This window comes from Humulus lupulus, chromosome 7, assembly GCF_963169125.1.
Source record: "Humulus lupulus chromosome 7, drHumLupu1.1, whole genome shotgun sequence".
NCBI classification, from domain to species: domain Eukaryota; kingdom Viridiplantae; phylum Streptophyta; class Magnoliopsida; order Rosales; family Cannabaceae; genus Humulus; species Humulus lupulus.
The window spans coordinates 36098331-36125628 of NC_084799.1; the positions used below are offsets into that span (position 1 = coordinate 36098331).

General features: G+C 42.7%; 3 protein-coding genes and 1 non-coding gene across 5 annotated transcripts; 1 reads left to right on the forward strand and 3 right to left on the reverse strand.

Moving 5' to 3' along the window:
• Positions 1-129: 129 nt before the first annotated feature.
• LOC133791158 (uncharacterized) lies at positions 130-2772 on the reverse strand. Its single transcript, XM_062229075.1, has one exon. The coding sequence runs from the start codon at positions 1859-1861 to the stop codon at positions 398-400; it is 1464 nt and encodes a 487-aa protein (XP_062085059.1). The 5' UTR covers positions 1862-2772; the 3' UTR covers positions 130-397.
• Positions 1567-16186, reverse strand: LOC133791160 (uncharacterized). 2 transcript variants are annotated; one of them, XM_062229079.1, is made up of 2 exons: positions 15317-16186; positions 1567-1584 (listed from the first exon to the last, which is right to left on the reverse strand). In XM_062229079.1, the coding sequence occupies exon 1, from the start codon at positions 15979-15981 to the stop codon at positions 15340-15342; it is 642 nt and encodes a 213-aa protein (XP_062085063.1). In that variant the 5' UTR covers positions 15982-16186; the 3' UTR covers positions 1567-1584; positions 15317-15339. The 2 variants fall into 2 exon arrangements, with proteins under 2 accessions (XP_062085063.1, XP_062085062.1); XM_062229078.1 differs by lacking the exon at positions 1567-1584 and adding an exon at positions 14694-15241 and having other exon boundaries at positions 15317-16180.
• LOC133791159 (uncharacterized) lies at positions 3915-7497 on the forward strand. The gene is made up of 2 exons (XM_062229076.1): positions 3915-4006; positions 6193-7497. Exon 2 carries the CDS (start codon positions 6552-6554, stop codon positions 7386-7388), a length of 837 nt encoding a protein of 278 aa, XP_062085060.1. The 5' UTR covers positions 3915-4006; positions 6193-6551; the 3' UTR covers positions 7389-7497.
• A 91-nt stretch (positions 16187-16277) lies between the features above and the next one.
• On the reverse strand, positions 16278-16349 carry TRNAD-GUC (transfer RNA aspartic acid (anticodon GUC)). The gene has a single exon. It is a non-coding gene; the product is annotated as a tRNA-Asp (tRNA).
• Between the last annotated feature and the right edge of the window lie 10949 nt (positions 16350-27298).

Here is a 27298-nt window from a genome sequence, read left to right on the forward strand (position 1 = left end):
TCCTAAATCCTATGAAAGATTCTTGAAGATATATGCAATTCGAGAGTAAACACGTCCCGTTTCAAATGCTCGTAAGATTTATTTTTATAAGAGGATTATCTTCAAGATCAACAAAATCACTAACAGAACTAGAGCAAGAGGCACAGATATGGATTACGTAAAAAGTGAATACAAATACAGTAGGCGCACTTTTATAACAGTTACAAAGAAGGCAATTAGCCAAATCTATACGTTTGGCAATAGCCAAATATGTTTCTACGTTCTAACTTGAACCCAAGAAAACTTTGTTGTGCCCCTCTGTCATATCCTACAGCTAATGCTTATAGGAATCCAAGTTAAAAATTCACTTTTGGAAAATCCTCCTGAACTGAAAAAGTTGAGCATAATCTGCTATTCTTTACTTTGATGAACCTCGGTAACGACAGTAATTGTCCTCGTTTCCTTCACCATCTGCTATGCAAAGGAAAAGCCTTTCGTAAGCAGCTGTCATCTTCGTGGCTGTGAATACCTGCAAACCCTTCTGCCTAGCTGCCTGACCCTTCTGCTTTAAAGCTTCTTTTCCATCATCAAGAACTTTAGACAGGATATTCTTTAACGAAGCTACAGTTGGTGAGAATGTATAACCCATTTCAGAGCCCACTATTACAGACCCTGTAATGCTGGCAACCCTGGTTGCCATTACTGGTTTACCAGACAGAATTGCTTCTAGTAAAGTATGATCCAATCCCTGCGCTCGAAGAGTTGGGTTCACAAATATGTCTATTGCGCTATAGAAAGCCGACAACTGAGCTTGATCTAAAGGCCCCAAAACAAGTACATTGGCTCCCAGATCTCTGTATCTAGAAGCCCAAGGACCATCTCCTGCAACCAGAACAAGAATTCTTTCTCTGAACTTATCATTTTCCGTTATTAACTGTTTCAAAGCCTCGAACATTATTGGATGTCCTTTATCCCTCACCAGCCTTCCGGCCATCCCCAAAACTATTCTCGATTCAGGGATACCAAGCTCTAATTTAAAATCCTCCCCCTTGGCAATATCTGGTTTGAAAATTTCCTCATCCACTCCATTAAGAATAATATGAACTCGATCTTCCCGGATCATGTAAATCCTCTTTAGGATATCTCCAGCATGGTCACTGGTGGCAACGTGATGAGCATAAGATGGAAAGAATTTCACCTCATTAACAACCCTTATAAGTTTCTCAGTCAATACACTTGCCTGTGGTTCCTCAGGATTCCGCAGAAGCTCTTGAATGATGTCCGAATGAATTGTTTCGTAGGCAATCCCGTGCCAAGAAACAGCAAGGTTGGTTAGACCACGAGATCGAGTATGAAAGAGGCCAACACTTTCAGTGTGCACCACATCGAAAGGCTTTCCAGTTGAGTTTTGAGTTAGGAATTGCTTCCAGACCGTAGCTTGGTCCAAATAACCTCCAGTTGTTGGTTCTGACAGGTGAAAATATAAATTGCTTATTGTGTAACTAGGGAAGGTAGAATTTAGATGGGACGTGGTGAAGACATGGAGCTCATGACCTCGTTTTGCAAGCTCAAGGTGAAGAGTCAACGCGTGACGTTCAAGCCCTCCTGCATGAGATTTATGAGGCCATTTCTTGACAAAGAGACCAATTTTTAAGAGTTTTCTAGACGGATATAAGGGGAAAGACAGATAATTCCACGCTGAAGGATATGTAAGAAGGTTAATTGGTTGGACTCGCTCCAGCTCCATTTTTTGATGTAAAATAAAACATGGACCAGAACAATCACACCAATAGACAAATGATATGAATGAGAATGAACAAAGCAAGAAGATAATGCAATAGAGCCGACGAAAACTAACCATAGAAACTTGCTCCTTTGCCATGGAAGTGTGGGCAAAGAAGCATAAAAAAGATATTCGAAAGACTAAAGTTAAATTTAGATCGAGAAATCTTGGGTACAAAAGCGAGCAATCTTAATCTATTCTCAGTATGAAAGAAGCGAATGACTTGGGAGAAAAACTTACAGGAGATTAGATGAGATGGTATGAATTGTTTTGACAGAGAACGGTGTCAAGTCTCACAATCCCTTTTTTCTTGATCTCAAGACTCTATACATTGATAATCTCAATGATTAATTGTTATAAAGAACCATGTGACTTGCTTGAGCAGCAAAGTTTATGCATTTTGACTTAGAAGCTCTAGTTGACCTACTTAAATCTAGCACGTTTAGTATATACTATATACCAAGGAAAGCCCATTTCCAGCCGCTGTTTCAGGCTCACAGCCATGTATGAGCCACTTCCGATGAAAAATAGTATTCTATACTAGAGAGGTTAAATGAACCATCACCCTACAGTGGACAATAAATAATGCAACTCTACCAGATTCTCCATCTAAACCACTAATTTAATATTATATCGAATTCTTTGTCAAAAGAAAAATATATATTATATCAAATTCCAAATCCCAATGACTAGTTTACTCAGTATAAAATTCTCTTTTGCATTAGTTCTGAACAGTGTCAGATAAGCTTTACTCCAAAGCAAGCCAACTGTTTCATGAATGGCACTACTCATCAATAAGCAACAACACAATTTCTGCCAGGTCTAAGTTGCAACTTGTTGCTTTCTCAGCCAAGAAGATCATAAATCAAATGAAGAGCAATTAATGAGCCCACAATTCCAATTATCACTTCCATTTTTTTTTATTCTAAACTTTCACATTGAGAATCATTAACTTAAAATCACTAGAACTTGAAAGCATGTATATACATATCTGTTGACGCCGTTTTTGGTCAACAGATAAAAGAAGAGAGCACGTAAACAATTAAAGACAATGGCTAAAACAAATAAACGAATCAGACACGCGGTTTTTACGTGGTTCAGCAGTTAAATCTGCCTAGTCCACGAGTCTCTGTTATTAATCTCAAGATTATCTCTGAACAATCCTTTAGCATGAATTCTCCAGAGTTTTCTCTCAAGAATCAGAAATTCGGTCCTTTACAATGGTGCATCACTTCTCTATTTATAGAGAAGGATGCAGAATACTATCCCACACATTTTGGGTAGTTACTCTTTTGTGAATAAAAATAAATGGCCTTAAATGCCAATAATCAGATATACAAGGAAACGTTCCCCAAAGATCAGGAAACGCATAACTGACTAAATAATATCCCACGATTTTTGGGGATTTACATCAATAAATGAGGATCATATCCCATATCTACAACACTTGTAGATATTCAAGGTAGCCATTGAGTATCTCCAAGGCTTCACGTCATTGTGCGAGCCACTGACACTTCCCGAGCTGACATTTCTTTCGAGATGGCATATCGAGCTCGAGATCCCTGCTCCGAAGTTGTTTCTGAAGATGAGGGGCTCACAGAGCTATCCTTCGAGATCGAGATCATTTCGAGGTCACCCTATTCGAGGTCTGTACCATACTTTGCAGGCTCCGATTTACAATCGTAGAGCATACCCTAACCCTCACGAGACCATTTAATGCGAACTCAGCTTTCGAGGTCATATTTGCTACGACTCGAAATCTGGGTATAACATTTTGCCCCCTCAAAAGTATTTGTTCGAATCCTAAGAGAAGGAAACTTTTGAACTACTCTTTTCGGGAACCATACCGCCACACTCTTAAAAACGGACACGTGCCAGATGGGTATTGCTCACTTTAGGTACTTGAGTACCTTGGGAACATGCCCACGATCGTTCGCCTGACAGCTTTTCGGCGCTATCTTATCATCGACTCCCCTCCATTCGATCTGTTGAGGATTTCAATCAACGTTCCTGATTAATTCAGTTTTCCCACCTATTTATGCAAGACTCCCTCTTCGTCTTCTTCACATTTTCTCATCACAGACCAGAAAAAAGAAACACTCCCTAAACCTCTTACCATAGTTTATGCTCATTGCATGTTTTCCAGGCCGAAGAAACAAAAGAATCCTGGTTTGTACGAGTCAGTGAGTTCTTTCCTGCAACCTCTTCTCCACTCGACGATTTCGCTGCACTCCCCATTACTGTGTAAGTACGCCATTTTTGTTGTTCCTTTTATACTGTGCTTGCTGTGTATGTTAGTTTACGTTATTAGCATGATGCGTTAGGAGGGTTTGAACCGATAGGTTTTTAGGCTTTCTGGATTTTCACTCTGGAAGTTCGTCTCTGGTTTATACTCAAATTCAACGTTTGAATGTGGTTTCAACTTTCTGGGTTTTGAAAATTTTAGGCTATGTTTCTTGTACACCAAGTTTTCGGGTAAAAACCCTTATTCTTGACAATTACACGAAACCCGAAAAAGCCCTTTCCTGGCTAACCGCCACCTTTCTTTCCCTTGAACTTCGGGATTTTCAAAAAATCATCCACGTTCTTTTTCTTCCCTGTGGGACACGCGCCCTGACCCCTTAGCGAGCGTCTAAATTCTTAGTTTCTTGCCCTTAAATCTCCGAGCTCATTCTTTCGAGCTCGCGATCCTTGCATGCATGGCCCTCACCATTATTTCTTTCTCGTTAGATGTCACAGAATCCGGAAAGACGGTGGGGGTCACTACGAGCAATTCCTTACGAGCCCAAATCTCCGAGCCCGGAATCGATCTTTGCCCGGAACCAGCGTCGGATTAAAGAATACGAGATCGCACGGGAACAAGAAGACATTCGAGCACACTATCGTCGCCAGATAGACGAGGTCATCGAAAAGAAGAGAAGGGTCCTTCGAGAAGCCATCTATCCGGAGCCGAACCCCGGGCCTAGGCCAGTTCCCCTCGACCCCGCGTTAAAAGTCACGGTAGCATACCATCCGGGGGAACTTCAGTTTTCCTTAATGGCGGAGCCTTCATCTTCGCAGCCTAGGAGGGAGATGTTTGAAGCCGAATTCTACCAGAGCTCGGTTACCACCTCCGACCAGATAACTGACATCCTGGCTATTCATGGCCTTAGCTCGCTAGACACACTGAAGTGTCGAGCTCCGACAAGGCATGAACGGAGCTGCTTCGCTCCTGGGGGTCGCGACTCCAGTGTGAAATACGCGGCCTGGAGCCAGGAACACCTAAAGGCAGGAGCTTTGCTGCCCCTGAAGTCCTTTTTCAGGGACTTTATCGATTTCGTTGGGTTGGCTCCATTCCAACTCAACACCAATTCATACAGGGTGCTGTCTGCCCTGAGGTCCTTGTTTCACGAGCAGGGGTGGACAGGTCCTTCACCCCAAGAGATTTTATATCTCTTTTGCTTGAAGAGTAATCCCTCCCGAGCTCGGGGAGGAGATGGTTTCTACTATCTTTCGAGCTACCCCAAAGAGACAAAAATCTTTGAAGATCTTCCAAACCATCCTCCTGACTTCAAGAAGGCTTTTTTCTGGACAGACGGTCTATTCCCGTCTCGACATCGTTCGTTTAGGCGAATTCGTAAGTATTCCCGTTACTTTCTACTTTTGAGCTCGAATTTTTAGCCCTTGAATCCATGTTTAGTTGAAGTGTATCTCGCCTTTCAGCTAACTTTCAGCGTCCCACCCCTGACGAGACAATGAAGGAGCACAGAGAGAGCCTGCTCCGACTCCCTTATGGCAGGAGGTCTCTCTCATTTCTGCTACATGAGGACAAGCTTCGAGCTTGTGGCTTGTTGGGACAAAGCCAGTCGACCTCTGACTGGTCCAGTAACAAATATGAACGCTGGGAGGAAGTGCCTCTGCCCACAGGCATCCTTCCTCCGAGGAGGGAAAGGAAAGCACCTCTCCCAATTCGCTCGAGAAGTCCGCGGTCAGGGAACGAGGCAAATGATGAAGCCTCGGGTTCGGACTCCGATGGAGGTAAAACCCTTCCTACTTCGCGAATGTGGTCTCCCACTTTATTAAAACACAGGCCCAATAGACTAGTCTCGTGCCCACAGGATAGATATCACTTCTACATATGGAGTTGGGTAGATGACTGTGTCCATAGGTTTGATAGTGGGCTCGGGAAATACGACACTATGTATACCACAGACGAGATGTGGAATGGGATAGCTGTGCAGTATGGGACCAATGACTATAGGGACCTTTCGAGGTTATCACCAACTTATAGGGAAGGCCCTCCCCCCGCCTCTTCTGAAGGCGGGGGAATTTCATGGTCCCCAAGCTCGAGCTCGGGGGAAAGTTCCAGTTAGGTTTTTTCTTTCACCACTCTATATAGTGTTGGAGTAACTTGTATTTCTTTTACTGACTCACTGTGATGACTTGTGCAGGCAACATGGACTCCGACCTCGACGCCCTCATCGACAATGCGGGTGCCAAGAGGAGCAAGCGCCCCAGGGCAAGGGGACTGACAACCAGTCAGCCTGGGAAAAGCTCCAAGAGATCTAGGAAAACGCCTCCTCCTCCCCCGCCGGCTTCGAGCTCTGTTGCTGCGTCGACTGGCCAGACTAACGTCCCCACGACGATACCACCCTCGCAGGCCGTCGTCTCTGTGGTGGCGCCGGCCTCGCAGACTGATATCGCTGCCGTGGTTGAATCCCAACCTCCTGTGGCGGGTCAAATGCCTTCTACCCAGCTCGTCAAAAGACCTTCTGCTTCCTGAGCTCAGAAGCTAACTATTTCCACCCATATGGACTCGTATGTGGTGGATAATGCTGCCGGTCCTCACGGGTCTACGCTGATCTCGGATGTAATGTCCCGGATTGGCCAGAGCTACGGCAATTTCGAGGCTCCTCAGTGGCAGTGTCTAACTGGCACTCGGGACCGCACTGTCCTGTACGAGAAGAGTATCGAGCACACTGCCGCGGTAAGTATCCTATATATTCCCTTTGCTTACATTCATGCTGTCTCGAGGCTAATGATGGTTTCTTCCTTTTTTCAGGCTCTTGCTTTCACTGCCCAGCTTAATTACGAGCTGAACAACGAGGTCCATTCGAGCAGGACCCTCGCCCAAGAGGAGAGGGACCTCCACCTTAAAGCGAATGATGACCTGAAGGCAGTGAATACTAAGCTCGAGGCAGTGGTTAAGGAGCGTGAGGAAATGGCCAAGGAGCTCAGAAAGCTGAAAAACGAACTCGAGGAGCAGAAGAAAGACAACATCCAGCTTCGGGAGACCAATAAGAAGCTCGAGGAAGACAAGGCCGTCACCCTCGACCTCATGGAGGATATCAAAACCCGCCTTACTGCCGAGTTCAAAGAAAAGAAGGAAACGGCGGTTGATTCAGCCATGTACCGGATGTGGGCCTATAACGAAGAACTGGATACCAGTTTTTTGGGTCCCCTCGAGGCGTCCTTCCTCGAACGATGGAATGCTCGGCTCGAGAAGGAAGAGGCTGAGCAGCTCGAGAAGGATAAAGCTGCTCCGAGTACCGTTTCGGAGGGAGCTCAGGAGGATAGTCATGCTATTCGTCCTGAGGGGTCCGGTGCCACTGATGCTGAGAAGGCCAAGGAGACTCCTCTTCTTTGAATCTGACCTCGGGGAGATCAGTTTTCGGGGCTGCGTCCCATTATTTCTGTAATTATTTCAACTTATGCCCACGGGGCTGATACAATTCCCTTTATTATTCTTTTATATGCTTACATTTCTTGGTTAGAAATATTTTGCATATTTTTATAATTGATGGATCGGTTATGTTTATTTATGCATACAAACATAGTTTGGATTTAGGCTCGAAATTCGATGCCTTCATGCATAGTTTATTCGAATTATCCGTTTCCAACCTCGTTATTTATCAAGGTCGGACATTACTGTAACCATGAACTGAAAAGTACTTATATGGCATGTAATATGAATGATTTGGTTAATCTTTTTAGTCACTTTTCCTCATCCTTAGTGTCTTAGCTCCGAGGTTATGAGTTCGGAACTATTTTAAGATGTTCCAGCCTCGATCTCGACATATTTTGTGACGGGTTTAGGCTCCCATTCATCATTGATCGATAATTTGGCTGGTTTGTTCCAAACCTGTTATGCTTGCACATCTGGTTAACTCCAAACGTTTTTGGTTTTTGGTAGCTTGGTAATGTCCGAACTATCTAAGCCCACGTACTTGGTCATTTCCAAATACTTAATGTTTTAATTCGGTTAAGTCCGAACTATCTAAGCTCGCTCGGTTAAGTCCGAACTATCTAAACTCGCGTATTTGGTTATATCCAAATACTTTTTTGTTTTTGATAACTCGGTTAAGTCCGAACTATCTAAGCTCGCGTATTTGGTTGTATCCAAATACTTTTTGTATTTTTTTTTTCTTTAAGCCGGAGGTATGTATACCAATGTTGCCCCCTTAATATCCTATGAGTGTGACCATAGGTTATTAAATTAAGAGAGATTGCAAAAATAAAAATAAATTACATGTGAAACAAAGTAGACCCTTTATTTGAAATTCAAAAACAAACTAAGTACAGAAAATCATGGTTACGGGCGACACTTCCTACACTATTGATAATATGGTCTAAGGTGTTCGCCATTCCATGCTCGTGGTATGAGGTTCCCATCTAATCTCGCAAGTTTGTATACGCCAGGGCGGATGACTGATTCTATCTGGTATGGTCCTTCCCAGTTTGGCTCGAGTACTCCTGCTGCTGGATCTCGGGTTGCTAAGAATACTCGTCTCAAAATCAGGTCTCCTACTCCGAACTTTCGACTTCGAACCCTTTTATTGAAATATCTTGTTGTTCGTTGCTGGTAAGCAGCATTTCTTAGCTGAGCCTCCTCCCTTTTTTCTTCGATCAAGTCTAGGGTTTCTTCGAGCTGAGTATGATTGGAACTTTGGTCGTAAATCTGAGTTCGAATCGTTGGAATTTCGACCTCAATGGGCAACATTGCCTCGCAGCCGTATGCTAGAGAAAATGGAGTATGTCCAGTTGATGTCCGAGCTGTAGTTCTATATCCCCAAAGGACTTGGGGTAATTCCTCAGGCCATCGTCCCTTTGCTTCTTCCAACTTTTTCTTCAAGGAACTCTTGAGAGTTTTATTAACGGCTTCGACCTGACCGTTCGCCTGAGGGTGAGCCACTGACGAAAAGCTCTTGATTATGCCGTTCTTGTTACAAAAGTTGGTAAATAAGTCGCAGTCAAACTGGGTTCCGTTGTCAGACACAATCTTTCTTGGCACTCCATATCGGCATACGATGCTCTTTACCACGAAATCTAGGATCTTCTTTGAAGTTATGGTCGCTAGTGGTTCAGCCTCTGTCCATTTTGTGAAGTAATCAACTGCGACCACAGCATACTTTACTCCTCCTTTGCCAGTTGGGAGTGAGCCTATGAGGTCGATGCCCCATACCGCAAAAGGCCATGGGGACGTCAACACGGTTAGTTCGGAAGGTGGAGCTCGGGGTATCGTGGCGAATCTCTGGCACTTGTCGCACTTTTTCACGAACTCGAAAGAATCCGTTTTAATGGTTGGCCAGAAATATCCTTGGCGTATAATCTTCTTGGATAGGCTGTGCCCCCCGGTATGATCTCCGCAGAATCCTTCATGAATTTCTTCAATAATCTTCTTTGCCTCGGGGGGAGTCACGCATCTGAGCAATGGCATGGAATACCCTCTTCTGTATAGTCTTCCATCCAGGATGGTGTAACGAGGAAGTTGATACATTAGTTTTCGAGCCTGACTTCGATCTTTTGGAAGAATTCCATTTTCGAGGTATTCAACGATCGGACTCATCCAGGTCGGTTCTGTCTCGATCATGCACACATCTTCCTTGTCTGACTCAGTAATGTTGGGTGCTGACAAATGTTCTATGGGTACAACATTCAGCTCCTCATTTTCTGTGGAAGTGGCGAGCCGAGCTAAGGCATCTGCATTTGAGTTTTGTTCTCGGGGAACTTGTTCGATTGCATAAAACTCAAAAAACTCCAATGCGTACTTTGCCTTCTCCAGATAAGCTGCCATTTTTGTGCCACGAGCCTGATACTCTCCCAAGATTTGATTAACTACGAGCTGAGAGTCGCTGTAGCAATGTATAGCTCTGGCCTTGAGTTCCTTTGCTATTCGTAGTCCCGCCAGTAAAGCCTCGTACTCAGCTTCATTATTAGATGCTTTAAAGCCGAACCTTAATGCAGAGTGAAATTTGCTCCCTGCAGGGGTGATCAGAATAACTCCTGCCCCCGCTCCATTATCATTTGACGACCCGTCGACGTAAAGTTTCCACAGCTCGTGGGCCGTGGTTGTTACCTCGTCGTCGGCTGTACCGGTGCACTCTACTATAAAATCTGCCAACGCTTGTGCCTTAATGGTTGTTCTCGGATGGTAGGTGATCTCGAATTGTCCGAGCTCAACAGCCCACTTAAGGAGTCGACCAGATGCCTCTGGTTTGGACAAGACTTGCCTTAATGGTTGATCTGTCAGTACATGGATAGGATGTGCCTGAAAGTAAGGGCGGAGCTTTCGAGATGAGTGGATCAGACTGAGGGCGAGTTTCTCCATCAGTGGATACCTTGACTCTGCCCCCAGTAATCTTTTACTGATGTAGTAGACGGGTTTCTGTATTCTCTCTTCCTCTCGGACGAGCACCGCGCTTATCGCGTGTTCAGTTGTTGAGAGATATAAGAACAGTACTTCTCCCGTCTCAGGTTTCGATAGGATAGGTGGTTCGGCTAAGTGCCTTTTTAGCTCTTGAAAGGCTAGCTCGCACTCGTCTGTCCATTCGAACTTTTTACTTCCTTTCAATAAGTTGAAGAACGGGAGACCGCGGTCCGTTGACTTCGAAATGAACCTGCCCAGAGCTGCCATCCTGCCAGTCAAGCTTTGAACATCTTTATGCTTCCGAGGTGAAGGCATATCGATCAGGGCCTTTATTTTATCGGGATTAGCCTCGATTCCACGAGAGTTGACAATGAAACCCAGAAATTTCCCTGAAGACACCCCAAAAGTGCACTTCTGAGGATTCAACTTCATGTTGTACTTTCTGAGCACGCCAAAGCACTCTTCGAGGTCATCAACATGGTTCTTGTTAAGTTGAGACTTTACGAGCATGTCGTCAACATAAAATTCCATGTTGTTCCCTATTTGCTCTGAGAACATCATGTTTACGAGCCGCTGGTACGTGGCTCCGGCATTCTTGAGTCCGAATGGCATGACATTGTAGCAGTAGAGCCCTTTATCCGTAATGAAGCTCGTATGCTCTTGGTCGGGGGCATGCATGGGAATCTGGTTATATCCAGAATAGGCATCCATGAACGACATCAGACCATGCCCCGCCGTGGCATCCACGAGCTGATCAATTCTCGGTAGGGGAAAACAGTCTTTCGGACAGGCCTTGTTGAGGTCTGAGTAGTCAATGCACGTCCTCCATGTCCCATTGGGTTTCGGGACCAACATTGGATCGGCCACCCAATCAGGGTAAAAAGCGTCCCTTATAAAATTATTTGCTTTCAGCCTGTCCACCTCCTCCTTTAGTGCTTTCTTTCTGTCTTCATCCAGCTGCCTTCGCTTTTGCTGCTTCGGAGGAAAGCTTTTGTCTATATTCAATGCGTGGCTCGCTACATTAGGGCTTATTCCCACCATGTCAGAGTGGGACCACGCGAAGACATCCTGGTTTTTCTTCAGAAAGCAAATTAATTGCTATTTTGATTCGTCTAGGAGGTGTTTCCCGACCTTCACCTTTTTCGAGGGATCAGATTCATCGAGCTGAACCTCTTCGAGCTCCTCCAAAGGTTGGAGGTCAATCTTCTCTTCAATCCTTGGATCGATCTCCTCATCAATTTCTAAAACTGTCCCATCTTTATACTGTATGACAACAAGTGCTTGCGCGCTTGTCTGTTTCTTTCCCCTTAAGGAAATGCTGTAGCACTCTCTTCCTGCCAATTGATCTCCTTTCAATGTTCCGACCCCGCTTGGAGTTGGGAACTTAAGGGCTAGATGTCTTACAGATGAGACTGCCCCCAGCCCGACCAGGGCGGGTCTTCCGAGCAATACATTGTAGGCAGATGGTAACTCTACTACCACGAACTCCATCATCTTGGTCACCGAGACTGGATAATCTCCCAAGGTCACAGGGAGTTCAATGGACCCCATACAGGCGGTTCCTTCTCCAGAAAAGCCGTACAAAGTGGTTGCACAAGCCCTCAGGTCGCGAAGGGAGAGTCCCATTTTTTCTAGGGTTGCTTTATAAAGAATGTTAACTGAGCTCCCATTGTCTATGAGAACTCGGCGCACTCTTTTGTTGGCAAGTTGTAGGGTGATGACGAGCGGATCATGATGAGGGAACTGGACGTGAGAGGCATCCTCCTCGGTGAAGGTTATAGGCTGAGTCTCAACCCTTTGGCTTTTTGGTGCCCTTGGTTCGGGTTCATATGGAGACCCGTCCCCAGTCTTCAGCTCATTCACATATCGTGTTTTAGCATTTCTGCCCCCTCCTGCGAGATGAGGACCTCCCGAGATGGTTATTACGTCCTCTCCATCTATCGGCAGTGGCCTATCCTCATCCCGAGATCGGGAGTTATTATTCTGTGTTGCCGGAAGCGCGGCTACTCTCTGGCTGGCAGTAGCCTGTCCAGTATTCTGGTTTTTGACATACTGCCGGAAATAACCTCTCGAGATCAATCCTTCGATCTCGTCTTTCAGCTGTCGGCACTCATCAGTTGTGTGGCCGGTGTCCCTATGAAATCGACAATACTTGCTGGAGTCCCTCTTGGACTTTTGATTCCTCATTGGATCCGGACGCCTGAAGGGGACCTGGTTTTCATTAGCCAGGTATATGTTTTCCCGAGACTCGTTGAGCTCGGTATGCACTTTATATACGGAGAAATATCTTTCTCCTTTTTTCTTCTTTCCTCCATCAGCCTCGGGATTATTTCCCTCGCTTTTTTTTCTCTTGGAAGGATTCTCCGAGGTAGGCTGTGTAACTAGGGGGTCAACCGAGGTTGAGGTGGAGTTAACGTTTATCGTGGTAGTTTCGGTCTGCGAGGTCGCTTTGAGTGTTGACCTCACTTCCTCTACATTGACGAATTTCTGCGCCCGTCTGTTAAACTCGGTTATCGACCTCACCGGTTTCCCTTGTATGTCATCCCAAAGTGCACTTCCGGGTAAAACACCAGCTCGGATGGCCATCAAGTGCCCGCTGTCATCCACGTCACGAGCTCGGGCGACCTCTAGATTAAATCTTGTCAGGTAGCTCTTTAGTGTTTCGCCTGGTTGTTGTCGGACGTTAGTCAAAGTAGATGCTTCGGGTCTGACTCCCACCATAGCCCGGAACTGCTTCTTGAAGTCTCTAGACAATTGATCCCACGAAGTTATAGAATGTCTCTTGTACTTCTCGAACCAACTCTTGGCAGGCCCGGCCAATGATGTTGGAAACAACATACATCTGAGCTCGTAACCCACGTTACTAGCTCTCATGATAGTGTTGAATGTACTCAGATGGCTGCATGGGTCGGTTTTTCCTTCAAACGCTGGGACGTGAGGAATCCGGAACCCTTGGGGGAACTGAGTGTTAGAAATATTGGGAGCAAACGGCTCGAGCTCCTCATCGGAGTCCTCATATCGACCGTTTCCTCGCTCATTCTTCAAAAGCCTAAAGGCTTTTTCGAGCTGATCGATCCTTTCTTGTACTGGGTCCTTAGGCGGTGTTGGGAATTGATAGTCATTAATCGCGATCCCAGGCTCGCGTCTCCGTGAGGGATCTCTACTCCCATTCAGATGATTCCTAAGATCCGGGTTTGTCTGATCTCCCTTTCCCCTGCTCTGATTCAGGTGATTGCGCAGGTCGGGATGGCTCTTGTGATTCCTAGTATTTTTACGACCCCGGTCGTGTTTACTGACAGACCTTGTTTCTCCGGACTCATCGCTAGTGAAACTCATCGATCGGTCATTTCGTGGTGGATCCTTTCTACGTTGCCTCGTCACTGCAGTGCGAGATCGGGACGTCTGACTTCTCTCGGATGGCGCGCCTTTCCGCCCCTGGAACGTCTCCTCGTCTCCTTGTCTCTCCCCTGTACGCCCTTCATCCTGATCTCGACCAGGTTGAGCGTTCCTGCGGGGAGGTGAAGGATATCTTATGGGAGACGGAGGAAACCGTATAGGTGACGGTGGTTGCCGTCCTTGTCTCGGCCTGGAAGGTCCAGAATTTGCCCGAGATGGGCCGGTTGCGTTTGGTGCGCTACCAGGAACCTGAGTCCGTGCCTCGACAGGAGCTTGGTTGTTCTCAGTTCCTGCTGGCACTTCCACAGGTGGATTAGGCGGGACCCGAGCTCGGGTACTCCTCTGAGGCCTAGAAGGAGCAGATGGCTCTGTTGGTGCTGGAGGCTGAGCTGGCCTCCTTGTGTTAGCATTTTTTCGTGGACGCCCACGGGGCCTCCGGGGAGGAACGTGCACGTCCCTTGGAGGAGGGGCTCGGTCTTCGCGCGGAGGTGGGGGCTGAGCCACCTGCGCCTCTGCGGCTATCCTAGTCAACTCCTCGTTACGTTTGTTGGCATCTGCCAGCAGTTGTTTCAGCTGCCGATTCTCCAATTCTACAATAGGGACATAACGCTCAGGGTTATAATACATGTCCTCATCCCTTGGTTGTGGAGGTGGTCCCCGGGAATCAGAGGATCCACTCCTTTCTTCAGCGTCCGGGTTCTCCATTGGTTGTTTTCCAGGACGCCTTGGGTAATTTTCTTCAGGAGTGTTCTGATTGTTTGTAGCCATGAATCTTTCTGGGATGGATGCTTGAGGCTCTCAATGAAAGCACCAAACTGTTGACGCCGTTTTTGGTCAACAGATAAAAGAAGAGAGCACGTAAACAATTAAAGACAATGGCTAAAACAAATAAACGAATCAGACACGCGGTTTTTACGTGGTTCAGCAGTTAAATCTGCCTAGTCCACGAGTCTCTGTTATTAATCTCAAGATTATCTCTGAACAATCCTTTAGCATGAATTCTCCAGAGTTTTCTCTCAAGAATCAGAAATTCGGTCCTTTACAATGGTGCATCACTTCTCTATTTATAGAGAAGGATGCAGAATACTATCCCACACATTTTGGGTAGTTACTCTTTTGTGAATAAAAATAAATGGCCTTAAATGCCAATAATCAGATATACAAGGAAACGTTCCCCAAAGATCAGGAAACGCATAACTGACTAAATAATATCCCACGATTTTTGGGGATTTACATCAATAAATGAGGATCATATCCCATATCTACAACACTTGTAGATATTCAAGGTAGCCATTGAGTATCTCCAAGGCTTCACGTCATTGGCGGAGGTCACCCTATTCGAGGTCTGTACCATACTTTGCAGGCTCCGATTTACAATCGTAGAGCATACCCTAACTCTCACGAGACCATTTAATGCGAACTCAGCTTTCGAGGTCATATTTGCTACGGCTCGAAATCTGGGTATAACAATATCAAAATAATTTACATTAAAAAATATATTGAAAGAAAGCTTCGAATTTTACAGAACTCACCACAACAATTATTTTGATATATTTTAGCGAGTGAAGGCATGAAGCACAAGAGCAACATAGACGATGAGTGCCAAAGGAACCAAAATAACCAGAGGAACAACCGCAGCAAACGTATAGACACTCCCACAAGCCAAAGTCCCAAATTTGATCTGAACCAAATCCACCAAAGCCAGCATCAAAAACCCACATCCGGAAACCGACCCAACAGCCGAAACCATCATCCCCAATCTCAAAGCCACCTGGTTCACGTGCCCTAGGTGGAAACCCTCAAGATCACCAGGCCCACTGCCTTCCCTAATCTTAATTGCCTGTTTCAGGGTCAAAGCGATGAGGCTCGAGAAGAGGAACGAGCTGAAGGAATACACGTGGTAGGTGATGAGGCCCTCCGTTACATCGGAACCAGCAGCACAAGCCGAATCGGCAGCGTCAATGAGGGTGGTTAGGGGATCGAACGTTGGGTACCAATTAAGACCGAGGAAGAGCGCGAGGGTGAAAAGGGAATTTACATTAACGAGACCGTCTAATGCCAATATATGAATGTTAGTCCTGCTTAGCGCCCGTCTTCGGAAACACGCGACGGAAAATTTCGCCGGCTCGACTTCGCCGGGGCCGGCGGATTTAGTAGGGAAAGCATTGTTATTAGAAAACTGATTCCCTCCCTTCATTATTTTGTTCTATGCAAAATCTGTGGTCGTACATTGAAGCTTTGAAGATTTGAATTAGAATAGAGTTTGGCGTGGGTTCTCTGCTCATCGTCTTCTTCCATTTCACGCAAGAAGGAGTGTTTCCAAGAAGAAAGCAACGTATGTATGGACTCCACTGTATATTGTACGAAACCGTTTTAACTCGTTCATACACTGACAAAAAAAGGAAAAAAAAAGAGTGTAACTGTAATAACTTTTAGTTTAGGGGTATAGATGCAATTTTCTCAAAAATCAAATAGGAAAAAAATTTAATGTAACGCCGTTGCCGGGGATCGAACCCGGGTCACCCGCGTGACAGGCGGGAATACTTACCACTATACTACAACGACTTTTTGGTTACACTAATAATATTTATTATTTTACTATTTTCCGTCTAAAATCTCTACATCGAAATTACATGCATAAATAATATAAGCGATATTCAACCAAATTTAACGTTTATTTTTTTGTTGAACTCCTTAGGAATACTAAAATTTGAATGATTTCCAAAATGTTTACCAAAGAAATTTCTCAATGATATTAAATTCTCCAAACTTTTTACATTCTTGTTCTATACCATAAATACAAAACACTGATTTTATAAACATAACTAACTTTTAGCAGACACCGCAGTAAAAATCAAAGCTCCAGAACCAGGACTAGAAATGCAGTAAGGACCAAACGATGATTTAATAAAACAAATCCTTAAATAAGGAGCTGGAAAACGCCAAAATATTTTGATATCAGATAAGCTCATAATTTCATGTGAAAACACATGTTTTAATTTAGGTAAGAATTGGAACCCTATCCTATAACCAAGTATTATGAAATGATCAGGCACCTAGGAACTTGACATAAATACTTGGAAAACTAGCTTTTCTGAACATGATTTTCTTGAAATAAAAGCAGGACAATTCAATAAGCAAAAGCACACCAAATGTAGAAGTAACTAGAAAATGTAAACATGCACTTAATGTAGGCACCCACTCTATGAGTGATGCAATCACCACTCTATCTATGATATTATAATTGTCATAATAATTGTGTTGAGATTCAATAAATTTAACTTTTATACATAAAGCAGAGTTAGTTAGTTAATGGCTATTTATATAAATTGCCACATATGTATTACATACGCTCTCACTCTAAGCCATAATTAATTTTACCTTAACACACTAATTTCAACAAAAAGAAAACTAAGAGACTCCCATACTAAACTCTATACCTATAGAATGTCACTCTCACAGTGCCATTAACAAACCAAACCTCTTCAAACATATAAAATATTGAATTTGGCATTATGCCATTATCGCAAGACCAAGACTTTTAAATGAAGAGCTGTGGTTTTCCTACTCACCTCTGCCCCTTTGTAGATGCTAATTTAATAACTTCTATCATCAAAAAGCTCATTTCTTCCTGCATTTATTTATAGTAAAACTATAGTTTATTAAACAGTACTGTGGGAGTAGTTTCTCCGAATTCCAACTAATTCTGTTAATGGGTTGTTTGGTTTACAACTGTCATAAAAACCTCATTAACTTAAGTGTTATTTCAGTCCTTGGTCTATAAAAGGACAACTTGAATCCACTTGTTACAGAAGAGAAAAATTCAGATAAAACAACAGAAAAGCCAGATTAGAAGAGAGAGCTCAAGTGTGGAAATCAAGATTGAGTATTGAGAAAGGTTGTGAGAGATGGATTTGGGGAACTGTATTGAGAAGCACAACTGTTGGGAAAGTGCTTGCTCAGGGATTGAGAGGAAAACACCCGTGTGATTGAGTGTTTAGAGAGTTTGATCCAAGATTGTTCCAAGAAGCTCCATTGAAGTCTTGTACTCATTTCGTTAATTGAATAAAGAAGAGATAGTGGTTCCTAAAACTGGATTAGGTTCAAGATCATATTGATCTTGTTCTGAACTAGTATATATACTTGTGTTGATTTATGCTTTCATATTTTTCATTTTCTAAGTGTTTGATAATTAGTCTTACTGATTTGTGTTCTTAGATTCATCTCTAGTTTACTGAGATTCATTTGAGGTTCTTGAACTAGGAAATTTATCCTCATTTCCAACAAAATCAGAGCCAGGTTTTTTATCAAAACGGGAGAAGAAAGTTCAAGATCCTAGAGCTTCTGCATTACAACTGATACATAACACAAGCTAAAAGACTATGTCAACCATGGCCAAGTTCGAGCTTGAGAAATTTAATGGTACAACCGATTTCTCATTGTGGAGAGAAAGTCGTAAAGGAATTTTGGTACACCAGAAAGTAGCCAAGATTCTTGGAGATCAGAAGTTACTGGCTGATAAGAAACCTGAAGAAATAGCTGAGAAGGAAGAAATGACCTATTATACCATAAACATGTACCTATCAAATGGAGTACGAAGGAAATTGACTTCAGAGACTACGGCAAAGGGATTATGGGATAAGATGGAAAAATTATATTTAAAGCCTTCTATTTAGTGTAAATCTTGGGCACTGACTAATCTTAGGACTAACTTATTTTGAACATATAATCATATTTATATTCCACTGTGATTACGTCACTATAAATAAGATTAGCTATATGCTCGGGATTTAATAGAAGTTTTTATTAAACAAATAATCATGAAAATAAAACATGTGAGCAAAGTGATTGACCAAGTCAAAAAATGATTTCTATTCTTTTATTGATAATAAAATGAGATTACAAAGAAATTGAGTTTTAATTAGGGCATAAAACCCCAATATGGGACATATAAGTGAGCAGGGGTTGAGAGAGCTTCACAAACAAGGAAGTATAGACAAGTTGAAGACCTGTGCATTACCTTTCTGTGAAGCATGTGTATTTGGAAAGCAGCATAAAAATTAAATTCACTGCAGCAAAGCACAATACCAAAGGAGTCTTGGAGTACATTCACTCGGATTTATGGGGGCCTAGCAAAATACCAACACACTCAGGTAAGCATTACTTTCTATCTATAGTAGATGATTATTCGAGATGTATTTGGGTATATTTACTTAGGACTAAAGATGAATGTCTAGAAAAATTTAAAGGATGGAAAAATCAGGTGGAAAATCAAACAAACTCTAGAATTAAGACTCTTAGAACCCAATAATGGCTTAGAATTTATAAACCATGAGTTTGACATGTTGTGCAATGATTATGGTATCACTTGACATAGGGCAGTAATTAGTACTCCTGAACAGAATGGAGTTGCTAAGAGGATGAATCGTACTCTATTGAATAAGGTTAGGTGTTTGCTGGTAAGTTCAGTGTTGTCTAAATCTTATTGGGGAGAAGCACTTGCTACTGCATGCTATTTGATAAATTGGAGTCCTAACAGATCTATAGATTCGAAAACTCCATATGAAATGTGGTATGGAAAAGCCCCAAGCTTGAAACATTTGGGAGTTTTTGGTTGTACAACATATGCACACCAGTCCAATGATAAACTAGGCACTAAATCTGTCAAGGGAATTTTTCTTGGTTACCCTATAGGAACTAAATGTTATAGACTTTGTGTTAATCAAAATGGTAAGCCTAAAATTATAATTTCAAGAAATGTTATCTTTAATGAGCATGATTTTCCTCACTTGAAAGCCGAGATTGGTAGTGTTTCAAATGATGCAGGTGGAACAAGTAAAATGAACATAGCTGAGTTTGAAGTTAAGCTGAGAAACTTTGAAGGAAATACTCAAGCTACTGCTGATATGAATGACCAAAGTGAATCTGAAACTGAGCTAGATGCAACAGAACAACAACCTGATCTATCTGGGTATCAACTGGCAAGAGATCGAGAGAGAAGAGTTATACAACCTCTAGCAAGATATGCTGAAGCTGACTTGGTGGCTTATGCACTTGCATCAGTGCAGCAAACTAACACACCAGAACCCAACAGTGTTGAAGAGGCTCTTTCAAGGAAGAACAAGGCTGAATGGAGTCAAGCAATGAAAGAAGAAATGGATTCATTGAGCAAAAACAGAACATGGGATTTAGTTGCAAAACCAAAAGGTCAGAAAGTGATTTCATGAAAATGGATTTTCAAGGTGAAGGAAGGTCTGACTAAAGATGAGCCTTTGAGGTTCAAAGCAAGGCTCGTCACAAAGGGGTTTACACAAGTGGAAGGAATCGATTACAATGAAGTGTTCTCACCTGTAGTAAAGTATAAGACTATAAGATTGATGCTATCTCTTGTAGCACAACAAAAATTAGAAGTATAACAGCTTGATGTCAAGACTGCCTTCTTAAATGGTTTTATAGAGGAGGACATTTATATGCATCAACCACCTGGTTTTTGAGTGGAATCAAGCAACAAAGATATGGTTTGCAAGCTTAGAAGGTCATTGTATGGACTTAAATAGTCACCATGACAATGGAATAAGAGATTCGACACCTATGTTCAAGACATTGGATTTGTTATATCAAAGTTTGATCATTGCCTATACTACAAAAATATTGAGCAATCTAAATCAGTTTCTCTCTTACTATCTGTAGATGATATGCTCATTATGGGGAAGGACAAGACAGTGATAAAAGGCATCAAAGACAAGCTGAAAGATGAATTTGAAAAGAAGGAGCTTGGTCAATGTAATGCCCTGAATTCTCTGATATGGTTTAATGGCGGGATTAGTAGGCCGGGAGGGCCATACTTGTTTAATTATGCCATTAAATGATATTATGCATGTATATGAAAATTATATTATAATATGATGTTAAATGCATGCATGTGGATCCACATCTGTTTACAAGGGTACTTTGGTAATTTGGCCCGTTGAGGGCATAATTGTTTATTTGTTAGCATGTCAATGATATATTGTGAGGCCACATTATAATGTGGATTGGTTCGAGTTATTCGGCATGAGACGATCTTTAAATATAAATTATCGGTTTGGTCATAACAGGCTTAAGCTTGGGGCTCGGAGTGAGTCTCGGGGTGATTTTAATGATTAGAGCGTTACCGGGAATTATAGGGTAACGAGATATGAATTATTGGTGTTTGAGGTTATCGAGATTAGCGGGAATTGGAGAGCATTAATTATAATTAACGGTATAGGTTGGAAAGGAAAATTTTGCCCTTGGGAAGGCTTTAGAAACCTTAAGTGACCTAGGGGCATTTAGGTCATTTGGTTTGGATGTATATGAAACTTTAGTGGCTGTAGAAAAATAGAACAAAAACAGAGCCCTTACTTCTCCTTCCCGTACATCATTTTCTCTCATCTCTCCTTTGGAGTTTTTGAGCCCAAATTGAGGAATCAAGCTAGGAAATCAAGGGGTTGAGTTCATAGAGTTGGTTCAGCCATTGAAGGGGATTTAATCTCAAGCTTAAGGTGAGTTTCAGCCATAAGTTTTCTGGTTTTACTCTATTTTCTTTTAGTTTTCAGCCTATGATTTTGTTGAGGATAGTTTGGATTAATGGAAGTTTTGATTGATGTTTAACTTGGGTTTTGATGAGGGTTTGATATAGATGATGTTTAGGGGTTGGATTGAGTGTTGGGATGAGGTTTGGAATTGGTTTGAAGGTTTGGTTTCAAGGAAAAACGCAGGGGAAGAAAGGTGGTGTTTGCTGGTTTGCGTAAAGGGCCGCGGCATGGCTATGGTGAGCCACGACCTATGTTGGCATTTTTGGGGCAGAAATGCCTCTGTAAGAGAGGTGAGCCGTGGCATGGCTGTGGTGAGCCGCGGCCCATAAGGGCATTTTTGGCCAGAAATGTGTTTTTAGCTTGGGGATTTAAGCCTTAGGCCTCGGGATCGATCCTACTACCCGGTTTAGTAGGATTCGATGTCTCGGAGGCTAGGTTTTGATTTGGGAACCCTTTGTTATCATTTTTATTGATGGAATCCCATAATTGGTTATGACCAAGTAACCGCTAAAGGACCAAAAGATTGATCGTTCTCAGGGGTCGTTCTTATATTAATTTTCACTCGAACCAGAGGTAAGAAAACTGCACCCTGTGTATATATGACATGCGTGATTATTATTAAGGCATGTTGATTGATAAATGTGGACATGGATTGCCTATTGAATGCTAGCGAATGTTAAATACTTGTATATGTACTGATTAGTCAAGGGCACTGACCTAAAGAGTCAGAAATGGCATAGCGTCATGAACGCCGAGCCAAATGAAGATTAGATCTAATCGATATCAGCAAAGAATAACTCATATGGGGTATTAATGTTGGACCGATCCTAAGGTCGATGAACTTATAAGCGCTTGTCTCATCTAAGACCAGTTATTCAGAGCCAGGGCATATGGCCCCGGTGACTGTTTGTCACATGGCTAGGGAACACTGTTCCAAGGTTATGACTCTATGGTCATGAGGAAGGTTATGTTGGTGACTATTCACCATACACCTATCCTGTCCAAATTTATGAAAGGTTCTCTTATCAGTTAAGCCCGAGTGACCCTAACGTCACATGGCTAGAGGGGGCTGTACCCACTTTTGTGACTGTTGCGACGGTCACCAATTTGTTTGGACTGATGGTCCTGAATGATTATTATGATCATTGTTGATATTATATCATGCTTTATTGCATTTTCTTGCTGGGCCTTGGCTCATGGGTGCCATGTGGTGCAGGTAAAAGGAAGGAAAAGCTCACCCAGCCTTGAGTGGAGAGCTTAGGTGGTGGTGTGTACATATGCGGCCGCTTGACCACCACGGCCAAGGCGTTCTCAGAGGAACTAGGGGGTTTACCCTATTTTTGCTGCTTAGGTCGGTGGGATTGTAAATTTAAAACTGTAATGACCATTTTGTACTGAGAACAACTTGTAAATGTTTTGACTAGCTCTGTAGAGCAGTTTGTAATGAAAGATATCCATTCCTCTTTGTTAGTTTTATACCTTAACCTGTTAATTACACTTAGAGCACGTTTTTGACTAAAGGTGTAACGACCCGAATTTGCTAATCAGGCTTAGGGCCTTGATTAGTGTGCCTGGAGGGCAATAAGTGGTTTAATATGCTTATGTGTGGATTTATGTGTATATATGATTATGATGCATGTTTAATTGAGTTAAATGCGCATGTGGGCCCCGTTTGGACATTAGGGGCATAAGTGTGACAAATGAGATAAATGTTGTATATATGTGATATGTTTGTATAGCACGATCCGAGACAGTCCTGGGGAGCGGTTAGTCAGAGAGTCACAACAGGGTTGAGATTCGGACTCGGAGCGAGTCGAGGGGTAATTTGGGTGTTAGATGAAATATGGGGTTATCGGGACATGAAAATAAATATTTGGAGATATATTTGAGGATAGAATGTCTAGGCGGGAATATTTGGGAAATTTACCATTTTGCCCTTGTGGACGTTTTGGTACCCCGAGCCTTGAGGTAACCCTTTAGACTTAAGTCAAATAAAACAAAAAGGGAGAATTGTTTAGAAACTTGAGGAAACCGACACATATTTCCCTTTGAACTGAAGTTAGTTCTTGTCTCTCTCTCTTTCACTCTCTAAGGCAAAACTCAAAGGGAACTCAAAGGAATTGGCTGGGAATTAAAGGGATTTCAGCTGGGATACTCTAGGAACTTGAAGCTTGGGGATTGAGGATCAAACTCAGGGACTAAGCTCTGCAAGGTAAGCTTTAATTACTAAGGTTTAGTTTTAAATTTCTGCTGGTTATAGGGGATTGCATGTTAGCCAAGCTTGATTTGTCTTTGGGTGTTCTAGCTGAGTTTTGGAGCATACTTTAATGGGGTCTTGGTGTTGTTTCTGGGCTAGAATAACTGTGCTGGATATCTGGGAATATTAGTCAAGTTTTAGGATGGATTGGCTTGGGGAAAGGTTTAGAAAAATGGTGTAAAATCTGGTTTCGGTGTAGAGCGCCGCGGCCCGCGTGCGCACGCGGCCATGGGAGGCTGAGAGGTTCATGCGCGCCGTGGCGCCTGGTGGGCGCGCCGCAGCCCGTGTGGGGGTCAGTGGGGTGCTAGCCTCTGTTTCGAGGGTAGCCGTTGCTCTTGTGTGTGGGGCCGCGACCCTTAGTGCCAATCTGAGTTTTTAAGGGTATTTAGGCTTGGGAACCTATGGGGTAAGGCTCGGGATGGATTTTATCACCCGGATTGATAGAATTCAAGGTCCCGGAGGTTGGGGTTATGGCTCGAGGTTATTTATTGGATTAGAATTTGATGGATGGACATTATTACTGTGTTGTGGCTAGGGTTTCGGCGAGGCTCACGTTAGAGGACTGTGCTCGGGGCATCGATGCTCAGAAAGCTCGGAACTCAGGTAAGAAAACCCCTGTTCCCATAGAGCTTATGTGCAGGGCTGAGCCCAATGTGTTTGTATGGAATTGATATGCAGGGCCGGGCCCAATATGTTAGATCTGCAGGGCGTAGCCCTTTATCTGTTTATATTGGAATTTTGTACTTGCTTGTTATATTATGTGTGTTATTCTAAGAGTGAACGGCAAGAGCTGGGAACAGTGTAGACTGAGAACGGCGAGGGGCCGAGAACGGCGTTAGGCACGTTGAGTGCAAGGCCGAGAACGGCAAAGGGCCGGGAGCAGCGTTGAGCACGTAAAGCGCGAGCTGCCAGGGCGGGTCCCTAAAAGGATACTTGGGATATCCTCACGGCGTGGTCCACGAACCCAGGGCTTGGTAAACACCTAGGACGGCTAAGCCGTATGTGTGTAGCCATTGGTGACCTGCTTATATGCTTGACTTATGTATTGCATATGTTATCTGTTTGTGGGTTTTCTTGCTGGGCTTCGGCTCACAGATGCTCTGTGGTGCAGGTAAGGGTAAGGAGAAGATCAACCAACCATGAGTATAGCTGGCGTGAGGCGGCATGTACATGTTTGGCCAGCCTAGCTGCCACAGCCAGAGGATTTTGGGAGGTGCTTGTAAATGAACTTGAATTTTGTCGTTTAGCCGACTTAGTACAACATTTATGTTGTAAATATTTTTAAACTGTATTTTGGGATCCCAGGTGTTAAACTTTTATGATTTACTATGAAAAATTATTATCTTTGATGTTTTTTCCTTTGTTTACGGCTTAATTACACTGTTGACCTAAAACCTCGATTAGCGAGTTAAAAGCACGTTTTTAAACTCACTTTGTAACGACTCTAAGGAAGTAGGGCGTTACAAAAGGACTCGGTAGTGGCTCAAATTTCCGGTCCACCGTTCACCGTAACTGTTCTGGGGTAACCAGGGCGTTACAGTCAAGTCCAAAGGATACTTGGGATAGAAGTGACAAGGAACAGAAAAGATGGGATTCTGAATCTTAAACAAGCAAGTTATATTCAGAGGGTACTTCAGAGATTCAACATGCAGGATTCAAAGAGTGTTTCGGTGCCTCTACGAGGACAATTTGTACTTTCAAAAGATCAAAGTCCAAAGACTATCAAAGAGACAAAGGAAATGGCAAAAGTCTCTTATGCTATGGCACTAGGGTGTTTAATGTACATCATGGTCAGTACTAGACCAGAAATAGCACATGCTCTAAGCATTCTTAGCAGGTTTATGTCCAACCCCGGATTAGAGCGTTGGAATGCTTTGAAGTGGCTACTTAGATATCTAAAGGGAACTACTGAGATGGGACTGAGATACAAGCAGATAGATCAAAAAGTTACACTTGAAGGTTTTGTAGATGCAGACTATGCAACAAGTAAGGATACAAGGAGGTCAACTACTTCATATGTATTCACAATAAATGGAGATTCTTATGTTGGAAGTCCCAACTACAGTCAGTGGTGGCACTATCAACAACTAAAGTTGAGTTCACGGCCACCACCGAAGCATTCAAAGAGGCAATATGGTTACAAAGAATGCTACAAGAGCTGAAGATGATGAAAGGTAAAGCTAAGATATACTCAGATAGTCAATCTTCAATTCACCTCTGTAAAAATCCAATATACCATGAAAAGAGCAGACACATTGACATTCATTTGTTTTGGATAAGAGAAAAGATAGAGGAAGATGTGATATCATTGGACAAGATTGGTACTGAGGATAATCCAGCTGATATAGGAACTAAGGTGCTACCTGTGAACAAGTTTAAGCATTGCTTAAACTTGCTCAACCTTGGTAACTAATGCTGGAACTCTAGGATCACTATCTCTACAAGTGGAATTCTATTACTACACTTAGGTTGTGATTTGAAGAATCTAGGTGGAATTTGTGGGAGTAGTTTCTCCAAATCCCAACTAATTATGTTAATGGGTTGTTTTGTTCACAACTATCATAACAACCTCATTAACTTAAGTGTTATTTCAGTCCCTGGTCTATAAAAGGACGACTTGAATCCACTTGTTACAATAGAGAAAAATTCAGATGAAACAACAGAAAAGCCAGATTAGAAGAGAAAGCTCAAAGTGTGGAAATCAAGATTAAGTATTGAGAAAGGTTGTGAGAGCTGGGTTTGGGGAACTGTATTGAGAAGCACAACTATTGGGAAAGTGCTTGCTCAAGGATTGAGAGGAAAACACCTGTGTGATTGAGTGTTTAGAGAGTTTGATCCAAGATTGTTCCAAGAAGCTCCATTGAAGTCTTGTACTCATTTCGCTGATTGAATAAAGAAGAGATAGTGGTTCCTAAAATTGGATTAGGTTCAAGATTACATTGATCTTGTTCTGAACCAGTATATATACTTGTGTTGATTTATGCTTTCATATTTTTCATTTTCTAACTGTTTGATAATTAGTCTTACTTATTTGTGTTCTTAGATTCATCTCTAGTTTATTGAGATTCATATGAGGTTCTTGAACTGAGAAATTTATCCTCATTTCCAACAAGTACTTACACCTTATTAATAGGCATGACAAATTGGGTTGGTGAGGTGGGGAGGGGCACCGACCCAACGGGGCGTCTTTGCTTCGGCAAAAATGGGGCGGGGAGAGGCTGGCCCGCCCCACTATCAATTCAAGCAGGGCAGTCCTGCCCCGAATTTTTTTTTCTATACTAAAACTCAATATTAAAAAAAGATTATTTTGATATATATGCAACTATTATATATTTTTCTTAACATTATTATTTATAGGATGTCTTAGTGTTGGTTCTACAATAGTGATGTGTCTTTATATGTATTTATGGTACCCTTTTATATTAGTATTATTTTTTTTTCTTTAGTCAAGAAAAATGGATTACAAATATCCAGGTCTACTATGATTTTACAAATGAGATAATATATATTTCAAAACTTTTTCTTTTTTTATTGAAATAGGGTCATATAATGTATACTATATAAACTATTTATAATTTTATTTCTTACTTTTAATCTAATTTAATTAAAATTAAAATTTTCTTTTTTAAAAAAAGTTAAACGAGTCGGTGCAGATCCACCCCGATTCAGTCGGGGCTGGGCGGAAGTGGGGCGGGGCGAGG